Consider the following 20,359-nt stretch of genomic DNA (forward strand, 5'->3'; position numbering starts at 1 on the left):
AAGAGTGGTCGTGAGGATCTTGTGCGTGTATTGTGTAAATACTTTGTTTATATTCATATAGTGGATTGACTAGAGGCGGAGCCTCTACTGTGAGTAGAATTCTTTCGAATCCGAACACATATACGTGGTGTTTTCTGTGTGTTGTGGATGTTCTTTATTTTCTGTTTCGACTTATGGATTTTGGTACTTCTCTTGGTCTTGACCGTGTGGTTGTGTGTTGGTTAATTTACACAGGTGATTTTTTAACACTATTTTTAGGGGAATGAGAAAAAAAGTGGATTGTGATTTGAATATTGCAAGTGCGATCTTTTGGAAGACATTCTCTAACATGTTTTATTATGTTGTGAGGATTATATCATCACAATTAGTTGTTTAGATCCACATGTTTTGGTTTGTTTCTGTTAATGCTTGAGGTATGTCTTAATATAAGATCTTATATACAAGTTTTGTAGTTTTTTTTCAATGAATTCTTTCCTTTAGAAAAAAAAAAATATTGGGCAATTTATGTAATTAAAGAATGTTATCAAAAAAGAATGGTAAATTATTTTAAAATACTATTTTTTGATTTTATTTTAATTTTATAATAAAATTTTCATTTTTCAATATAAAGAGCTTGAAAACAAATAAGGAATAACATGAAAATCACTATGTATATTTTCTTAAACTTAATTTGGGCTCCTTGGTACAATGAAGTACTGCCATATGCATGTACTTGGTTTCTGCTGGCATTAATTCTCTAATCCAAATTATTTTATAATAAAGCATTTAACTAATTAGCATACATATCATCAGCCGGCACCATGCAAGGGCAAGAATGATAATTACTCGTAACCTAAGAATGATTAATCCCGCGTTTACCATTTCAACACGCCATCAACGATGAGCACTCTAGTGAAGAACAAATCTTCATTTGGACATGGCGTTGGGTCTGGACGGCAACAAGCTGTCCACTAGCTAGGCACCCCAAATTCCCCTCTATAAAAATACCACAAACCGTTACTCTTTTCCCATCCCATCAAGAATTAATCTTTCTTCTTACCACTGTCCATTACTTCAGTGTTTCTCTGCTTCTCCAATGGCTTCTCATCATTTTCTTCTGCTGGCAGTTCTCCTGGCTATGGCTTGCTCTCTGGCTATGGCGTCTGATCACAGCCCTCTTCAAGACTTTTGTGTTGCCGACCCAAACAGCCCAGGTAATTAAGAAAAATTAATTAAAACTAGCCCATTAATTATTTCTTCTTAATTTTCTTGTGCGCATGATGATTAAAGCCTTAAATATTCGTCATCCTGCTCTGATGTGTGGGCATGCCCGCGTGTATATATGAATGCAGTGCTGTTGAATGGTCTAGCTTGCAAGGATCCAAAGCTTGTAGAAGCCAACGACTTCTTCTTCTCCGGCCTCCACCTGGCCGGCAACACATCCAACGCCGTCGGATCCAAGGTCACTCCGGTGACGGCAACCCAGTTGCCGGGACTCAACACTCTAGGGATCGCCATGGCCCGGGTCGACTACGCTCCCTGGGGGATCAACCCGCCCCACACCCATCCTCGGGCCTCAGAAATCTTGACGGTTCTTGAAGGCAGCCTCTACGTAGGGTTCGTCACTTCCAACCCGGAGAACCGACTCATTTCCAAGGTCCTTCATAAGGGCGACGTGTTCGTGTTTCCCCAGGGGCTTGTCCATTTCCAGAAGAATACTGGGTATGGCAATGCAGTGGCCATTGCAGCGCTCAGCAGCCAGAATCCTGGCGTTATCACCATTGCCAATGCCGTCTTCGGATCCAAACCCGACATAGCTTCCGATGTTCTTGCGAAGGCTTTCCAAGTGGATAACGACGTAATTGCTCGTTTGCAGTCACAGTTCTAGACGATCTCAAGGCGCGCCAGCTCTGGAAGATCAATTAAAGTCTCTAAGCCAAATGTTTTGGATGTTCCCATGATGATCGATCAGTTTCCGTTCTCTGTTTGCAGACATTGGTTTTGCTTTTGTTGTTGAAACACATGAAGTTGATTTGTTATTCTTTTTCTTGGATGTTTTGAAAGTAATAGAAAAATATTGTTGAGTTGTGGGAAGCTTTAAATATGAAATATTGTGACTTTAATTAAGTTAATTCTTTTTTGCTGAAATAATATTGAGGAACAGTGAATATTTAATTAAATTAATAGAATTTTTTTTTATACTAGATAATTAGACATATGAAACTGATCATGTTTGTCAAACACACTAATTTATAGTTCCTCTCAATCTTAAAGTCAATTTGCTAGATACTCTTTAATTACGTAATAAAAAATGAAAATAAAAAAACTCAATGTGGGGGAAATTTAGAATTTAGGATTTAGGGAATTCCATGGATATTTTGAAGGGGATGGATATTTTGCAAGGGGGTGTGGGCTCTGGCAAGGGGACCCATTATATCCTTATCTATTTGTGCTTGTTATGGAGGTGCTCCAAGGCATTATTCACCATCACACTTGGGCCAATTCATTTCAATACTAGTGGAGATGCAAAATGTTGGGCATGTTGATGTTTGTCGATGATATAATATTGCTTTCTCACAGTAACTAAGAATCAATAGGAACCTTGAAATTTTGTCTAGATCATTTTGTTGAGTTTTTTGCACTTGATCAGGTGAACCCAACAAAGAGCGATTGTTTTACTCTAGGTATTAATGATTCTCCTCGTGAAGAATTGCATGCCTGAGGAGTCTAGGTTTCAAAATGGTACCCTTCCCATTCGTTACTTGGGAGATCCCTTTGCTCTCTCTACTAATTAAGTTCACCTATGAGGATTTTCATCATATCTTGATAAAGTGAAACAGAGAATTGAGTCTTGACGCAACTACATTCTACATACCTTTTATTGTTTGTGGGTCGTCTCCAATTGACTCAATTTGTACTCTCTACTACTCATTTATAGTAGGCATTCATTAATTTCATTCACCCTAAGCAGGTGATTCTAGTCTTAGAGTAGATTATTTGGGCTTTCATCTAGAGTAGAATAATGGACCTAAACTCTCAAAAAGCTAAGGTGGCGTGGCACCTTGTCTGTTACCCTAAGGACCAAGGTGGGCTAGGCCTGAAGACTTTGTTTGTGTGGAACCAAGCCCTGGTTGCTAAACTAATTTGACATATCTTGGAAGCCTCTCTTGAATCCCTATAGGTCCAAGATCGTTGTTTTTGGATGCTAAGGACTGCTCACTCCTACCCGTGGTACTGGTGCAAGGGAAGCTGTGCGCTCTCATTTTGGATGGAAGATTGGTACTAGTAGCAAGGTGTTCCTCTAGTATGGCTCATGGCATCCATTGGGAGTCACGGTGGATTGCTTCGTTAGCTCATCAGACGGGGAAATATTCCCATTATGGCCCATGGCTCTACTATTATTGACCATGGTGATTGGAATTGGCTAGTGGAGGACTCTCCTGCTATTGAGCTTATTAAAGGCTCTATGCCGAGCCCCCTCATGGTGGACAAACCAGATTTACTTTGGTGGCTACTGGCGTCGAATGGAGTGTTCTTTGTAAAATCTACTTTTGGTGCCTTGACTACAAGGAAAACGAAGGTCCCTGCTTTGGTTTGGCATAACTCAGGGGTCCCTATAAGAATTTAGATTTTTTGTGATAAATTAATTTGTCGCAATAATTATAAAAATTGTCATAACATATTTATTGTGAGAAAATTAGTTTGTCATCACATTAATCACAACAGACTTGACTCAATAAGGATATTGTGACAAAATTATCATAAGTTTTATTCTGACATAGAGCACTTTGTCGCTTAAACTAGTTTATTATGGTAAATTATTTTGTTGTAAAAGAAAATATTTTTGTTACAATATGTTCTATTTAGTTACAATAAATTTAAATTTTAAATACAAACCATATGTTTTATTGTGACAAATTGTATCTTGTGACAAATTTTTTTTGTCACAATTTGAATAGAGACAAAACTTATTTAACATAATTTTTAATGTGCTAAAATAAATTTGGTCACTTATTAGCTAATTTGAAAATAAATTTTTGTTGCACATTTTATAATGACAAATAATTTTGTCAATCATTTAATATTGTGATAAATATTTTTTTGATAAAATAAAAACAGTGACAAAATAAAATTTTAAAATTATTCAATAGTGATAAAATATTTGTCAATGTTCCAATAATGACAAAAATATTTGTGTCAATAATTCGTACAAATGACAAATTTTTTTAGTAATAAAATATTAACAATAGTGGAATTATTTTTTCACAAAATTGAAAAAAGTATTAAATTTGTCAAAATTGAAATATTTTTCAATAATCTAATATTGTTTGGTATTTTTTCCTTATAATAATTAGCAACAAAGTAATCTAAGCAAGAGAAGGGTAATGGTAGCTCAAATAAGAGCTGACAAATATTAAAACTAATCACCACAACAAAACATGTTTTTTGCTACAATCGTTTTTTTTTTTTTTTTTACGTAGCAAATTTCGTAGCAAAATGTTAACATTTTGCTATGAAGCTATTAAATTGTAGACAATTTAAGAGAGCTAAATTTTTTTCCACTAAATATAGTTTTTAGTTACGAAAATTTTATTTATACTATAAGTTTAATTTGTAGTAAAAAATTAATATTTTGCTACAAATTTTTTAAATCCTAGGCAATTTAAATGAGTCAAAACTTTTTCACCAAAAATAAATTTTCACTATAAAAATTTTATCTATGATTCTAAATTTTGTAGAAAAGAAAAAAAGATTTTGTTACAAAATTATTAAATTGTAGTTAAAAGATAATTAAGTTTAATTTTTTCCAAATCATAAACAACAACAACAACAACATATCTAGCCTTCATCCCACTATGTGGGGTTAGTTATATGAATTCTAGACTTCCATGTATTTTTATCTTTTTGTTATATCTTCATTTATATCCATATACTTTATATTAAATTTTAATGTCTCTTCCAAATACTTCTTGGGTCTGTCTCTATCTATTTTTTTGACTAATTATTCTATTTCATCAACTCTATTCACAGAAACATTTCTTGGTCTTCTTCTCATATGACCAAACCATCTTAGTCTAGTATCTCTTATTTTCTCCTCGATTGGAACTACTCATACTTTATTACGAATAACCTTATTTCTAATTTTATCTTTTTTTGTATAATTGCATGTCAATCTTAGTATTCTCATCTCCTCTACGCTCATCTTTTGCTTATACTGATATTTGACTACCCAACATTTTGAGCTATACAAAAAATTATTTCTAATTTTTTCCAAATCATAAATAATGAAAATTAAAAAATATAAAACAAGGAAGAAATAAAATTAATAATTATAAAATATTAATTAGATTCTCTAGCCATTAACTTAATATCTTACAATTGGAAGTGCATACAATTGCGTAGCAGCGTATAATTGGAATTTATCTTCTTTGTATCTTTAAATTAATCCCAACCCAAATCAATCCCTACCCAAATTAAAAGATAAGTTTAATTTTTTTTAAATTAGAAATAATGACAATTAAAATATAAAATACGAAAAAATATAAAAAAATTAGTAGGAATCCAAATTTGTATTCCTGTCAATCCAAATCTTTCCCCTAAAATATCCATATTGATGATACTGGACCGATCACCGAGGTCTGTCAGACCTTGAACTAAGTACCTGCAAGGGCGAGACTTTAATCCCCTGGGAGGACTCTGATGATTAAGTTAGTAGAAGAAGATACTCAAAATGGAAAGTCAGTCAGTAGTTAGATGCTCATACCTGTAAAAGTTGACCTCTATTTATAGATGGCGTAAAGCTCACTTTAAAGAGATAAGATAACCTTTGAAAGAGGATGTTGGAGAGAATCTTAGTTGATCGAGTCCCTATCGTTCAAATCAAATCTAGGATGGAGATCGTGGAGATCCGGAGGACACGCGGTGCTTCCTAAGATAGACACGTGACAATACTAGGTTGGTAGTCTCTGGAGATAGTAAAATAAATTTGCCCTTAATAAAATATCTCCTCACCACATATACATTTAGAAAAATCAAAGCTTCCCATCAATCCAAAGCATCCCGTTAATCCAAATCCAAACTCTTGCAAACCTTTGTATCCCCTTGCACAAAATTTATTTTTCTTCAATAAATCTTCCTGTGGTTCTTTGCTGTGACCTACTCCAAGAACCCCTCCGGCAGTATCTCCACCATCTCCCGATTTGACTTCGACAACTTCCTTAACACTCAAAAGAGATAGTTCGGGCTCCTCATGATTTGACTCAACGTACATCAATCCAATTTGTGCTTTTGCTTCTTATAATCATCTCTATGTCCAGATTTCCTCCTTTTGATTTTGCTCTTATGTTTAAGTTTCACAAGTGGCTACACTCTCACCTTACAATTAAAACACAATAAAAACACATTAAAACAATCTAAGCTTAAAAAAGTTTACATAATGTGCATTTATGCTTTTGTCACCATTAAGATTCTATATGAATTTTTCTTTTCTTCTAATTCTATATAATGCATTTTCAACATATATCTACTTTAGAGAATTACATAAATGTGTATTCAGAGCTTCAAAACTTTTATACTAAAGTTGAACTCTTTATTTACTTTAGTGTCTCATCAGTTATTTTATTTTGTATGTTTTTGTCAGATTTTCTACACGAGTAACTTCTCAGATTTTGTTATCAGTTGCAAGAAAAACATGTGATAATCTTCCTAATCTCTAAATTATTTACCGTGTTATTATAAATTATTCTCTTATTATGGAGTTTGTTTTCTTGAGAAACATGGTTCATTGGAGCCAATCAATGAAAGAATGATATTGCATTTTAATTTGGGGATTTGAAGGCAACCGTGGAGCTTTCTGCAAAGGCCATTGCGAGTTGCCTAATAGTTTGTTAGTTGTGTAAGAAGTGATCGAAGCTGTAGTGGCCCACTCTCGGATAATCCCGCTAGCATAGGATATTCGAAAGAAGGTCATCACAAGGATGATATAGAACAATAACATATAACACCACATTACAATCCTTAGATAAATTCAGTAGAAGCTAACAAAAAGGTTTTCAATATCTTAGTACCATGGCCTACACAAAATGAAATATAAAGATACTAACAAATTTTACAACATAAAATTTTCTCACACATACCCTCTTCACACACACTAACATGGACGATATATTCTGGGAGATCTCTGTACACATCTAACCCTAGGCTCTAGTCCCATTAGACTCGCCCTCAACCACTACTTTATCTTTACTTGGAATGACACAAGAGTACAACAAGGTGAGCCACAAGGTTCAGCAAGTATATTTATAAAGCATGGAGATATAGAATCAAAGACATGGATAATCAAGATAGAGTAAACAACAACTCTATGAGAAGATATTAGTATAACACAACTCATAAGTTTTCCATTTAAGTCAACTTCCCATGCTATGATTGTTATACATATCATGTAGTCATTTCCATGCTTATGCACATGCACCAATAGTAAGGAATTTTTCACATAATTCCTAAGGCTCTCATAGCCAATATATCCATACATGAATGTATATGCATCACGAAAATACATCAACAAGCAATAACAATTTGAGCCTCGCCTACTGAGTTGATGGCCACCTCACCCGCGTCAAGCGCTCATAGAATATTCTTTTCTCATCAGTATAATCATGCATCACATATGCATATCCCAATTTCATATCAATTCTCAATGATTAAGAAAAATATCAAATCATGCTTATCATACACAATTACATAAATTAAGGTGTGCACTATCTCATAATCGCATGGTAAATTTTAATACATTTATTTACTCATACTTATAGAAATGCCCAACCAATATTTACAGTATATTTTTACCCCAACAACAACCACAAGGAACCAAAATTTATACATGCAAGAAACACTAAATCTTGCATGACACTAGACCCTAATCAAGAAGTGTCATTCCTTAAGAAATGTAGGGTGACACAAAACCCTATTTAGATTTTTAGCAACGTTCATCAAGAAAACCAATTAATACTGCAAGATTTAACGAAATAAGGAGAATAAAACCCTTTTATCCAAAAATAAGGGTTATCAAGAATAATTCAAAAAATGGAAGAAAATAGACAAAAATCGTAATTTTAAACATAGGAAGGATAGACTACATAGGAAGAATTGAATAACAACATTTTTTAGAAATTTTTAGATTTCAAGCATATTTTCAAAAATCCGATTCGGGCTCAATATTTGGTCAAATACCACAAACGATATATCAAATCAAAGCCTAATAAGTCTAGTTTCTGGAACAATAACTGAATTTGAAATCGGAAATAACCACAAGGAGATCTTCCACAAGAATCGAAACAAGGTAGAATTCGTAATAAAAATTTATAGAATTCTAGATAGAATTCAACAAGGTTGTTATGGGTTCAAATCTTATACGAAATCGAAGCCTATGATGTCTAGTTTATATAAAAATAAATGGATCACAATTTGGATATAATCATAAAGTGTTATACCCCAAAAAACTAAAGCAAGAACAGATTATCCAAAAATAAAGTAGAAAATTTCCAGATTCTGGGCAAGAATTAACAAGGCTACTGTAGGCTCAAAATGCAAGCAAATATTCTAAAGAAATTACCAAAAGAAGCTTATTGAGTCTAGTTTACACAGAAATAAATGGATCTTGAATCGAATATAATCACAGAGAGTTATACAGTAAAGAGTACAACATGGTCAGTTTACTCAAAAACAGTAAAATTTCCAGATCTTAGCAGGGATTTACAAGGCTATCACGGGCTCAAATCTTAGTCAAAAAATTTGATTCTTGTGTCTAAAATGAAGATTAAGATGTATAGTTTACAACCCAACAAATGGATCTAAATTTGGATATACACACAAGGAGTTATAGGCCAAAGAACATAGCATGGTCAGTGAATCTGAAAATAAAAATTTAAGAGCAACAACTTAAAAATGAAGGAAACAAGCCTTCTAAGATGGAAACAAGGTTGAAAAACTTGCATTAAAAGATAAACAAGAGAAGAAGAACTTACACAATCATAAGGAAAAGAAGAAGAAGATCTTGCATATGAAACAAGAAGGAAGAGAACTTGTCTTAGATGGTTGCAAATCCAAATAGATGATGACACCCCTTAAAATTTGAAATTCTCCACTTGAAGCTCCAATGAAGAAGAAGTCGTAGGAGAAGAATAAGAAGAAGAAGGGGAAAAATAAAAAGAAGGAGAAATCATTTGGGTGGAGTCAAAAGTGAAGAAAAGAAGGGAACAAGGGGATAAAACAAAAAGTAAAAAAGAAAAGTAAGGAGAAATTTTGGGGGATGTTTGCCACCCCACCTCCCACAAATCTCTTTTCAATTTTGTCCCTCCCAATTGCACACATGCATGAGCTATGCCCCTTTATGACATTTACTAACCAATTTTCTATTTCTTTATTTAATTATTTATCACACACAAATCTCTGAATTTCTTATTGGTACAAGCCCACTTGTGAAACCACCATCTAATTAATTAAGGCCCATTAGGCCCAACTCATTACTCCAACTCATAAATTTTTTTAGCCTTTTTCTTTATAAGCCCAATGAATTTATTCTCATCCTTAGAAATTTATATCATTAGAATTTTATCATTTCCAAAAATTTTAAAAAATATAAATCATAAAATATTGAATGCTCTAGACCTACTAATGGGTCGTTACAGAAGCAACCCCATTCTCTATCGCCATATATATAGTGGTTTACGTTAATTTATTTGTCTTAATTGTTCATTCTGTTTGAATTGTAGGCATGTCTTGGCAAATCAAGCTGCACAATCGATGTCTCTGAGTGAACTTTTCAGCCCAGTGGTTGCAAGACTTTCACCAAAAGACTTGTTGTTGAGTTCATATGCTGAATAGAATGATTTTCTTTCATTTTATGTTATGTTTTAATTCATTTAGTTTATACTAGTTAGTTTTAGCTTATGAAGGAGGCAGCATTAGTTTTTGTTTAGATTGTTCAACATCATCAAGTTATCGAAAGTAATTTATCAATTATCGAGTAATATTCACTAAAAAAAATTTAGTATATTGTGAAAAATATAATTGTGATGGATTAAATTTTTTCATGAAAATATCATTTTTGTGACAAAATAGAATTTTCTCTTGCAAAATTTAAAAAGCGATTAAAGTTGTGACAAAAAATATTTTGGCATAATATTTTGTCATAACATAGGAGGTAGATAATTTATAATGGCAAAATAATTCTTGTCACATCAACTTGGTGCCAAATTTTGGGGGCCAATTCAACTTGCCTAATATGACAAAATAATTTTTTACCAAAATTTTGTCACAATATTTAATCATAAAAAATGTAATTACAAAAATATTTTGTCACAACATAATATTATAAAAAAATGAAAAAAATATGTATGTCATAAGAAATTCAATTTTTTGTGACAAAAATAATAGTAAGACAAAATTAATTTTGATGATTTCAAATTTTTCATAAAAATATGTGATATTAAGCATAAAAAATAATAATCTAGTGACAAAATAAAAATATTTAAAATATTTTATCACAATAACAAAACAAAAGAGATATAGTGACAAAAATATTTGGTTATAATATTTTGTAATAAAATATTGCCACCAAATATTTAGTGCCAATATTAATTAGATATCTTGACAAACATATTTCGTCAAAAACAATTTAGTCACTATATTTTATAATAAATTTTTTTTGTCACTATTAAATATTGATTTATATATGAAAATTAATTATATCTATTGTTGTATGTAATGTGTCACTAATATTATCTATATATCTTTTACTACTAATCAAGAACATTTTTTAAATTGATTTAAAGGTCTTTTAATTATCTAATTATCTTAAGTTTTAAATTGATTAAATTTTAATTTGATTATTTTTTAACTATATGGTTAAATATTGAATTTCAAATAAATAATATTATTTAAATTTATTAATAAATTATAAAAGAAACACTAAAAAATTTAAATAATAAAATAATATTTAGCTTTCGACTAATTTAATTTTCCTTAACAATTTTCCTCTGTAAAAATTTTATTTTGCCTTTGTTGTTTTAATTTGGCACAAAGTGTTTAAGTTTATTATTTAAAAACAAAAACTTAAGAAATTTGACTTTTGTTATAATATTAGGATATTTTGTCATAAACAATTCATAAGAAATTAGGAGTGATTAAATTAGAGTAATGTTAGGAATCATGATTGATGATAATATGTCACATCCTCATTAAATTGTAGATGTTACGGAGGGGAAACAATGACATATAGTCTCCTTAATTTCCTCCAATAAAGAAGTGTGTCACATAACTGATTGCATCATCTTTAGTCGTGACTCCTAGCATTATTCTTAAATTATGATGTCAACATATACAAACTGTCAAGAAAAACTAATTACATTTTATCAAAAATTTCAAAACAAGTTAACAACATTTTGAATTTTTATTGACTAGGGTGACACAATCGTGATGTTTTTGGTCTTTTGTTGATTAATTTATTTAAATAGGAATTCAACTATTTTATATTAATTATTTAGCTCCAATACATAGATTGGTGATCTACCTAGCCCCATAGCAGATTTAGAGACAAAGTTATTTCTATCTTTAATTTTTTTTTAGTCCATACCTCAACTTAGAGATCGATGTTTTTAAGACACAAAAAACAATTCATCTCTAAATTCAAAATTTGACAAATTTTGAGACCAATTACACAACTAAAGGATTTTTTTTTTTTTTGAGATAAAAAAAATTCACTACAAGAAATTCGGGATTTAGTGAAGGAAATTTCCTTCACTATTTTGCGACGGATTGCGGAATTTTTTTTTGGTGAGAATTAGCAACGGAAAAAAATTCCATAGCTAAAAATATAAAAAAATTAATTTTTTAGATACGGACAAAATAATTCGTCGCTAAAATTAGTGACAGAACATTATTTCCGTCTCTAAATTTTAATAATAAAAAAATAAATATTATATTCTTATATAGTTACGGAATTTATTTTCTGTAGCTAATTTTAGCAACGGAAAATAAATTTCGTCTCAAAATTTTAAAATAAAAATTAATTTTAATATTAGTTTAAATAATACAAAAATAATTTTAGTGACAAATTTAATATTCTATCGCTAATTTTAGCGACGAAAAAATCTTTCCTTCTCTACAAAATAAAAAATATTTAAATTTTATAAAAAATTAAATATACATTTAAACATGAGATGAATATAAAAAAAATTAATTTATAAAATTTAAATAAATATATTAAGTTTAAAAATCATAATATTGCTAAATTTTAACTATATCAATTAATATATTTCTTGTGCATAATATAAAATATATATTAAATGTATAATAATTAATTATTTGTAATATGTATTAAATGTGTACAAAATGTAAACAAACACTACATTTGAAAAATAAATAAAAAGTTTAAAAACCAAAATATTATTGAAATTTTCTTTATTTTAAATTTTACAAATAAAAAAAATGAAACAATATCGAGGGATTACATTATATCGAAAAGAGTCTAGGAGCTATCTTATGAATCTCTTTCTCTCTATAAATAGGAGAATTTTTCGCTAAGATAAAAAGTTTAAAACCATAATATATGGATGACATTGTGTCTTATATTTGATAACAGTATTATATATCATTTTCTAATATATAGACATTGTAACACAATTAAGTCATTCATAATAAACAACTAGAAAAGTGACATGTGTTATTCTTGTTAAAAGATAAAAAAATATTTATTTAATATATTTAGGTAGCGTTTGTTAAAATGAGCAAGATAAACAAATATCAAGATAAGTTTAAAATGGTTTTCGGACGAAGATATGGAATGATTTTCCCCCTTAATAGTTATACTATAAAAAAATTATAGCGGTTAATTTTTATTTTTGAAGTTTAAGTGTTATGTATAAAATGCTAATGTTGATTAAGAAAAAAATAAATATATCTCTTTATCATTTATCCTCTTTCTTTTTCTCTCTGAGTTATAGATGAAATTCAGCAATCTAGAACTCACTATGTTGATTAGATGTATAATGGCCTGTCTCCCAGAGCCTCCTCGTGCACAAAGAGGATCAGTGAGAGGGTCATTATTAAAATGATACCGAATAATAACACAACTACAACTCACACACAATCCTTATTAAAATCATAATCTTTCTTTAATATCACTTCTCATAATCGTCATTATATAGCTGATCACCGTGTGCCCATTTGGCTTACATAATACACATATATCTTAAACATAAAACATTAACCTTAACACAAGCACCATGACAGTCAGGATCTAGTTTCGAGAGGGCTCTGCACTTACTACCATGACTCGACGGTCTGGATTCAAATCCCGCTGAACGTACCTGCTACTAGAGACATTTCTCTTACCTGGAATGATGAAAAACAAAGATGAGTCGCGAGACTCAACAAGCTCATGAAAGAAAGGCTGAAGGGTACATACAAGACTCTTCCCATAACACCCCATGCAATTCGTGCCAATGCAACGTCATTTCATGCCATGGCCAATACTTGCCTTATTTCTAAATGCATAAACATTTAATGAACTTCACATAAAAAGTCCTTGGGGTTCACATAAAACACACACTAGCACCCAAGTCCAAACCTAACTTGTTAGCAGTTTTTTATAAGCTACCACTATACTATTTCCTTACATGCCCATTCCTGTCGCTCACAACATAATCTATTGCCGTGGGTCTCACCCCAAGATCTTTATGTTACCGTGGGTCTCACCCCAGGGTCTTATTGTCACCTTGGGTCTCACCTCAAGGTCTTTTCGTGGGCCACGCCGCCGTGGGTCTCACTCCTAAGGTCTTACCGTGAGCCACGCCTATCACCTATACTCATTACCTATAGCCACACATTCTCACCATGTAGTGCAACAATCAGGAAATACAACGGCTTTTGTAGCATAAACGTGATGAGAAAGCCCCCATAAATCAAGCATCAGGCCATGATATGCCCACATAAGAATCTCCACATACGATATGCCTCTAAATGCACCGGCTCACCTAAAAAACCAGGTTAGCTCTTAGACCAACCGGGTCATGTAAATGCTCACACATCCCGTCACATACAAAGCATGTCCTCACATGAATGCAACATAATCCCTATGCAATACACACATCATGATATGCACACAATCAAGGCAGAAATTTGGCAGTACTAGCTCTTCTGGCTAGTCTAGCGTTTATCGTAACAGTCGATGATTGACGCCCATACATCCAACCATCAACTGCCATGACCTACGGTCGACAGTCAGTGGCTTTGTACCCCATACCCTTAAGACATAGATAAACAACATTAAACTTAGCCACTTAAGCTCATCATTTCGCATACTTTATCCATAACAACATAGAAACCCTTATGTCGTTCACATTCTCATCTCTTCTCATACACAAGAAACCATCTCAACATTCATAACAAATTATTATCATAACCCTATAATCTTGACCACATCCATTTTCTAAGAACCTAGCCCCAACGGGTTTGACATCATTCCCAAGGAAAGCAGAGTGATACGAAGCTCCGAGATGGATAGAATGAACGACACCAAAACATCATTTACTTAACTTATTTAACCACCAATAGACTCATTATTAACAAACAAGTTACGAAATGATTGCCTCGCGGATTATCGTTATTAATGCATGGAACTGAGTCACGGTGAGGGAGGGAATAAAATACAAGAAACCCCGAAGACTTTCACGGGAATTAAAGAACATGAGGAGAGGGTTAGGAGCTTGCCTGTATTTGGCCAATTCTTGACTTTTCTATGCTCCCGATGCGAAGTAAAATGTTCTACATAAAATATCAAGTTAACAGCTCAAATTAATTAAATTTAACCGCAATCAACATAATCTAGCTGTATAAATTCTATAACTTAGACATATAACATTTATGCTAATTTTACTCACTTACCGAGATACTTTTGATTATTAAATAGTCTCAAAATCCCTTAATCTCCTTTCAATTTCTTCATTTCCTTTACTGCTGCTGAGCTCCATCTTTTTCATCTTATTTTCTCCCTTGGAATGGCCAAAATTGGCCTTTTAAAGGCCCAGCTGCACCAAGCTTGCCAGCTAAGGCGAATGGGCAGCCCAAGGCGTGCCACGTGGCGCGTTCCGCGGCTACCACCCCATTCCAGCCAAAACGACGTCGTTTTGGCGCCTAGTGTGCTGGAAATAAAATCCCAGCTTTCCCCGCGCGCACGCTCCCCTCGGACTTGATCTCTCACCACGCCCACAACTGCCCTCATGCGCGACCGCTTGCGCCCGCGCCCACGCCCACTTCAACATATATGAGCTTTCTATTAAATTGAAAGTGACTTTCAGTCACTTTTCAACTTTTACACCAACATCCACAGATTTTCGAAAATGCCACTCACACCCTACATTTTCTTTTATTCCTTATTTCATTTTCACCCCATAATTTCCAAAATTTCACTAAATTAATTTATTTACCATTTTCATAAATACTCTCAAATAATTTACCTAAATACCTAAATTTCCTATTTCCTCAAAATTATATAAATAAACATTTTTCTTAAATTTTCAAATACCCAAATAAATTAATATTTCCTTTTAACCCTCAGATATTCAATAATCACCACAAATACAATAATTATTAATTATTAACCATTTTCAAATAATTTAATTAATTACCTTTAATTCCTTATTTTCCTCAAAACCACATAAATAAATACTTCCTCTTAAATTTTCAAATATTCAATAATGCCCTCAAACATAGGTTTGAATAATTATTATCTATTTTCAAATTTCGGGATATTACAAGACGGGTTTTGCCATTAGCATTGTTCAACTCTTTAATTGGGAATCCTAAGTGCGATGGAAGTTTTGGATTTTTATTTTTTAAATTTTTTTTGTGAAACTCGAAATTTACTCTAGTAATTTGTAGATGTTTTGTAAGTTTCGTTTAATATAATTTTTATTTATAAAAAAAATAATTATTTGAGATAACAAACTATTAATAAATAATTCAATATATCAAATTAATTCATTATAATTATTAGATTTATAATATAGTTAAAATTTTAAATAAATATTAATTTGAAATACAATAATTTTAATTATTTTATTATCACATTTTAGATAATTACAATAAGATTTTATTTAAATTATTTAATAATAAGATTTTATTTAAATTACATTATTTTTATCAATTAAATAATTATTGATATTATTTTTTATAAATTATATTATTTTTTATTTAATTATTAAATATTAAAAAAAACTAAATAAATTAGAGAGGCGGGAATCTCCCCGCCTCTTTCATGGCTAAATCCCTAAGTCCCCAAACCTCCCCCCAAATCCCTAAGTGCCTCCTCCCCCAAAATCTCTTGAGTGCCCTATCTCTGGCTATCTAGCTCTCTCGTATCTCGCTCTCGCTCTCACATCTCGCTCGCTGCCTTTCCCTCTCCTCCACTCTCTCTCGTTGCCTCGCCCTCGCCCCCGCTCTACCTCACCCTCGCCCTCATTGACTTGCTTTTGCTTGTGGCTCGCCCTCGCTCTCTCGCTCTCGCTTGCTCTCTCTTGCTCGCTCTGTCGCTCTCGCTTGCGGCTCCCCCTCGCTCGCTGCCTAGCCTACGACTCTCACTTGTAGCCCCTCCTATCTCCCTCGCCAAGGTTCTTTTGCTGTGGTTAAATTATTATTATTATTTTTTTATTTTTTGAATATTTATTTTATTTTTATTTTTAAAATTTGTTTGCTGCTCATGTTAAATTTAGTAAATTTGTTGTGTTTTCAGTATTAGGTCATTTTTTTTGTTTAATTTTTTTATTTTTCTTTCTTTTTTGCTTGCTTGCAACCTTGGTCTTTCTAGTAAATTATTAGAAATGTTTCTTTCTTTCTTTTATATGTTTATTTTTACATTATTTTATTAATTACGTTTTTGCTGCTAGTATGTTTTTTATGTTTCTTTCTTTTTTGTGTGTGTTATTTTGTGTTATTTTGTTTGTTTATATGTTTTGTTTGTTTTCAGTAAATTATTAGAAATATTTGTTAGGATTGTAGTTTTATTCTTTTTTTGGTTACATTTAAAGTTTAAATATTTAAGTATTAATTTTTAATATTAATTAATTATCTTTTTTTAATAATTTTATGTTTGGTAGGATTGTAGTGTTCTTTTTCTAACGCAGTGAAAATATTTTTTTATTTATTATTATTTTTTATTTTTAATATGATTTAGTGATTGAATATTTCTGTCGCTAAATGTATTTTTTTTAAATTTAGTGACGAAATAAATTTTTATTTTTTTATAATTTTTTTTAAAAATAGTGACAAAAATTTCCGTAGCTAAATTAAAAAAAAAAAACATTTAGTGACGAAAACTTTCCTTTGCTGATACGTAGCTAAATTGGCGACAGATTCGTAGCAAAAAATTAGCGACGATGACTTCAGCGATGGAAAAAATCCGTCGCTAATTCTTCGCTAAATTGATTTAACAACGAATTTTTGGATTTAGCAATGGAATTCTTAAAGTGATTCCTTCTATAGTTAGAGACGAAAAAAAAATTTCATCACTAATTGGATAGCGACAAGCCTTTTAGAGATTGAAAATTTTTCATCTCTAAACCTTTAGAGACAAAATTTTATGCCTTTAGAGATCTTTTTTTCTATCACTAAAATTAATTTTGTTTGGTAGTGTTTTTACTCATCAATTTTGAATTGCCTAATAAGTGGGGTTTGGCATCATAAATTGTAACTTTTACATAAAATGGCAATTTGAGACATGAGTGTAATATGCCGTATTAGCATAAGGTTGCCATGTAATTTTGAAAAGTTTGGGATACCGAAAAAATGGCTGGAAAAGGGCAATAAGTCATCGAATCGACTACAGGGAATCTCCCGAGGATGAGATTTCAAAGGAAAATGATATGTCGTTGTTAATCATCCCGAGATAGGATTTTTTGTATAGAAAGAAATCGGATCGGAGTTAATTTCGATACAACTTTGGTTCGTGCTGAAAAATTAAATTCTCGGCAGGAAGCGCCTCGAAATTTAGATATTTAAAAGAAAGGATATATTATTGACGAGCGTCTCGAGAATGTTTGGTATAGATTATAGTTGTTTTTAATAAAAGATATTATGTTTTATCATGTTAAAAAAAAAAATAAAACAGAATTGTAGTGTGAGGCATGGCCGTCACACCTGTCACTGTCGCCGTCAAATCAGTTACTAGGACATGGCCAAGCCTGGCATGGATGTGGGGGTGGTCTCTAGCTCATATTACCCTTTGTGATTGGTTGAGAGAGGCTCGGATTTGGCTATAAATAGCCGTGTTTTGGTCAAGAGTTTCCATCAAAGTTCATAGGCTTAAATCGAGAGTTTGGGAAGAAATTGGAGCATTTTGATAAGGGGCTTTTGTCCCCCAGGTTGTGAGAAGCAATTCTGGAGATTTTGAGAGTTTTTGGAGTGGTATAGGGGATGTTTTCGTAATTATATATTCGACTGCCTATATATATAGATACATATTGAGTGAGAGTTTAAATCGAGTTGTAAAGTGAACAATCAAAGGATCTAATAAAGGGTTTTTTGTCGCGAGGCTATGGGAAACTAGTCTAAAAAGTTTCTTGTCAATCGAAGTTCGAATCGGAGGCCAATTTGGTTCGCTAGAGTTTGGTGGCAGATAGCTTAGGCAGACTGTTTTCGGCCAAATCGGAGGGCTTTCGGTGGTTTTTTCAGACCAAAATGGGTACCATTGGCATTGAATAAGGGAGTGGAGCAGCCCGGTATTGTCGGTTTAATTTTCTGGTGTGCCAGGGCTGGAGAAGATGATCGGAGGTAATTTCTATATTTTTTAAATGCTGAAAATATAGGAAATTCAAGAAAAAATAGAATTAAAGGAAATAAAATTCTTAAAAAATGTTCATAAATTCAGAAAAAATAATAGTTTATTTTGATGAATTTTTATCTTCGAAATTTCTTGAGAAGATAATTATTTTGGATTTTTGAAAGGAAAGGTAAATGGAAAATAAATATGAGGAATTTTTATAAAATTATGAGAAAATTCCATAAGGATAAGGAATTTATTTTATGAGTATTGGTGATTTTCATGGAGGAAATTCGAAGGAAATCAAGGAGAAATAAATTTTCTCAAGGAAAAGTAATTATGGAAATTGGAGAAAATAGGAGAAAAATCTGAAAAAAATTCCAGAAATTCCAAAGGCTTATAAATATTGTTTTATGAATTTTTGTGGAGAAAAATTTAGAAAAATTCTTGAATAGGTATTTATTTAGAATTATCGAAAGAAAAATAGGAAGAAATTAGGGAAACATTATGAGAAAATTGGACAAATAGATATTCATTTTTCTTTGAATGCATATGATTTCTAGGGTATCGTTGAGACTTGAGATTGAACTATAGTATGCCTAACACAAGAATTGAGATCGGGCACGCATTTTGAGGAATCTTGAATTTAGCCCAAGGTGAGTTGTTCAATCCAATTCTTGTGAATATTCTTATTACTTTTGATCACTCTTGATTTATTGTGAGTGGTACAACCCTGTACTCAATTTTATTGCATACAAATGGTTAACCCGTGATAGGTTGATTTCATGTGGAAGGTTCATCCAAAATGATTTTGCATGTGCATTAGAATTCGTGCATTGAAATGTTGTTGTTCATAATTCATTGATATATATGTTTTGGTTATGGCATTGACATATCTTTTGTGATATTCATGTGGGATGTCGGGATGACAACCTGTGTTACGGCACTTGAGTTATAGCACTAGGGAAACGTGCCAATGATCAATGCCCACCTATGACAAGGGTTAAGAGTGGACACCACCCTTGCGAGTCAAAAGTGACGGGGCTGAGAATGTACACCACCCCAAGTCGGCTCAAGTGGCGAGGTTGAAAGTGGACAACACCTTTGATTCTTTTGAGCGACAACATTGTTTCCAAGGTGAACGTGGATTCCCAGGGATAGTGTTGATCATCTGGTGGCCAGGGTTTGTGTTGATGAGATCCGAAATGCCTTTGAGTGGAAACGTAATGATGACGGGGTGATTCCCGGGTTCATGCATTGATGTTTCCCCTCTTAAGCTAGGGTTGTGTGTTATGCCAATATGTCGATGTGGTCTGGTTGTTTCTGGAGAGATTTGCTCTTTTCCCGTGGTATGGGTTAAGCGCTGTATGGGATTCTCTTAAGTTGGGGTGTGTTGAGATATGTCGGTTTTTTTCATGGTCTTACATATATCATGAAAATGTTTTTGAACACTCATTTAGATGATTCAGCATCTAATTTGGATTATGTTTTTGGAATATTCAAACGTTCCAAGTGAAAGTAGTGGCGCCAAGGAAAAAGATGTCGTCGAGATGTAGTCGCTAT

At 32.3% G+C, this 20,359-nt stretch overlaps 1 protein-coding gene across 2 annotated transcripts in view; it reads left to right on the forward strand.

Annotated features, from left to right (window-relative positions):
• The first annotated feature begins 1,013 nt into the window (after window positions 1-1,013).
• LOC127807461 (putative germin-like protein 2-1) overlaps window positions 1,014-20,359 on the forward strand; it is a 69,714-nt gene continuing 50,368 nt past the window's right edge. The window contains exons 1-2 of one of the 2 annotated variants that reach the window (XM_052345325.1): window positions 1,014-1,193; window positions 1,332-1,441. In XM_052345325.1, coding sequence (XP_052201285.1) covers window positions 1,076-1,193; window positions 1,332-1,441 — 228 coding nt within the window. In that variant the 5' untranslated portion in view covers window positions 1,014-1,075. Of the gene's footprint in view, window positions 1,194-1,331; window positions 2,080-20,359 lie in introns of those variants that run through there. The other variant, XM_052345324.1, reaches the window with a different exon arrangement.

The sequence above is a fragment of the Diospyros lotus genome, chromosome 8 (genome assembly GCF_014633365.1).
Source record: "Diospyros lotus cultivar Yz01 chromosome 8, ASM1463336v1, whole genome shotgun sequence".
NCBI classification, from domain to species: Eukaryota; Viridiplantae; Streptophyta; class Magnoliopsida; order Ericales; family Ebenaceae; genus Diospyros; species Diospyros lotus.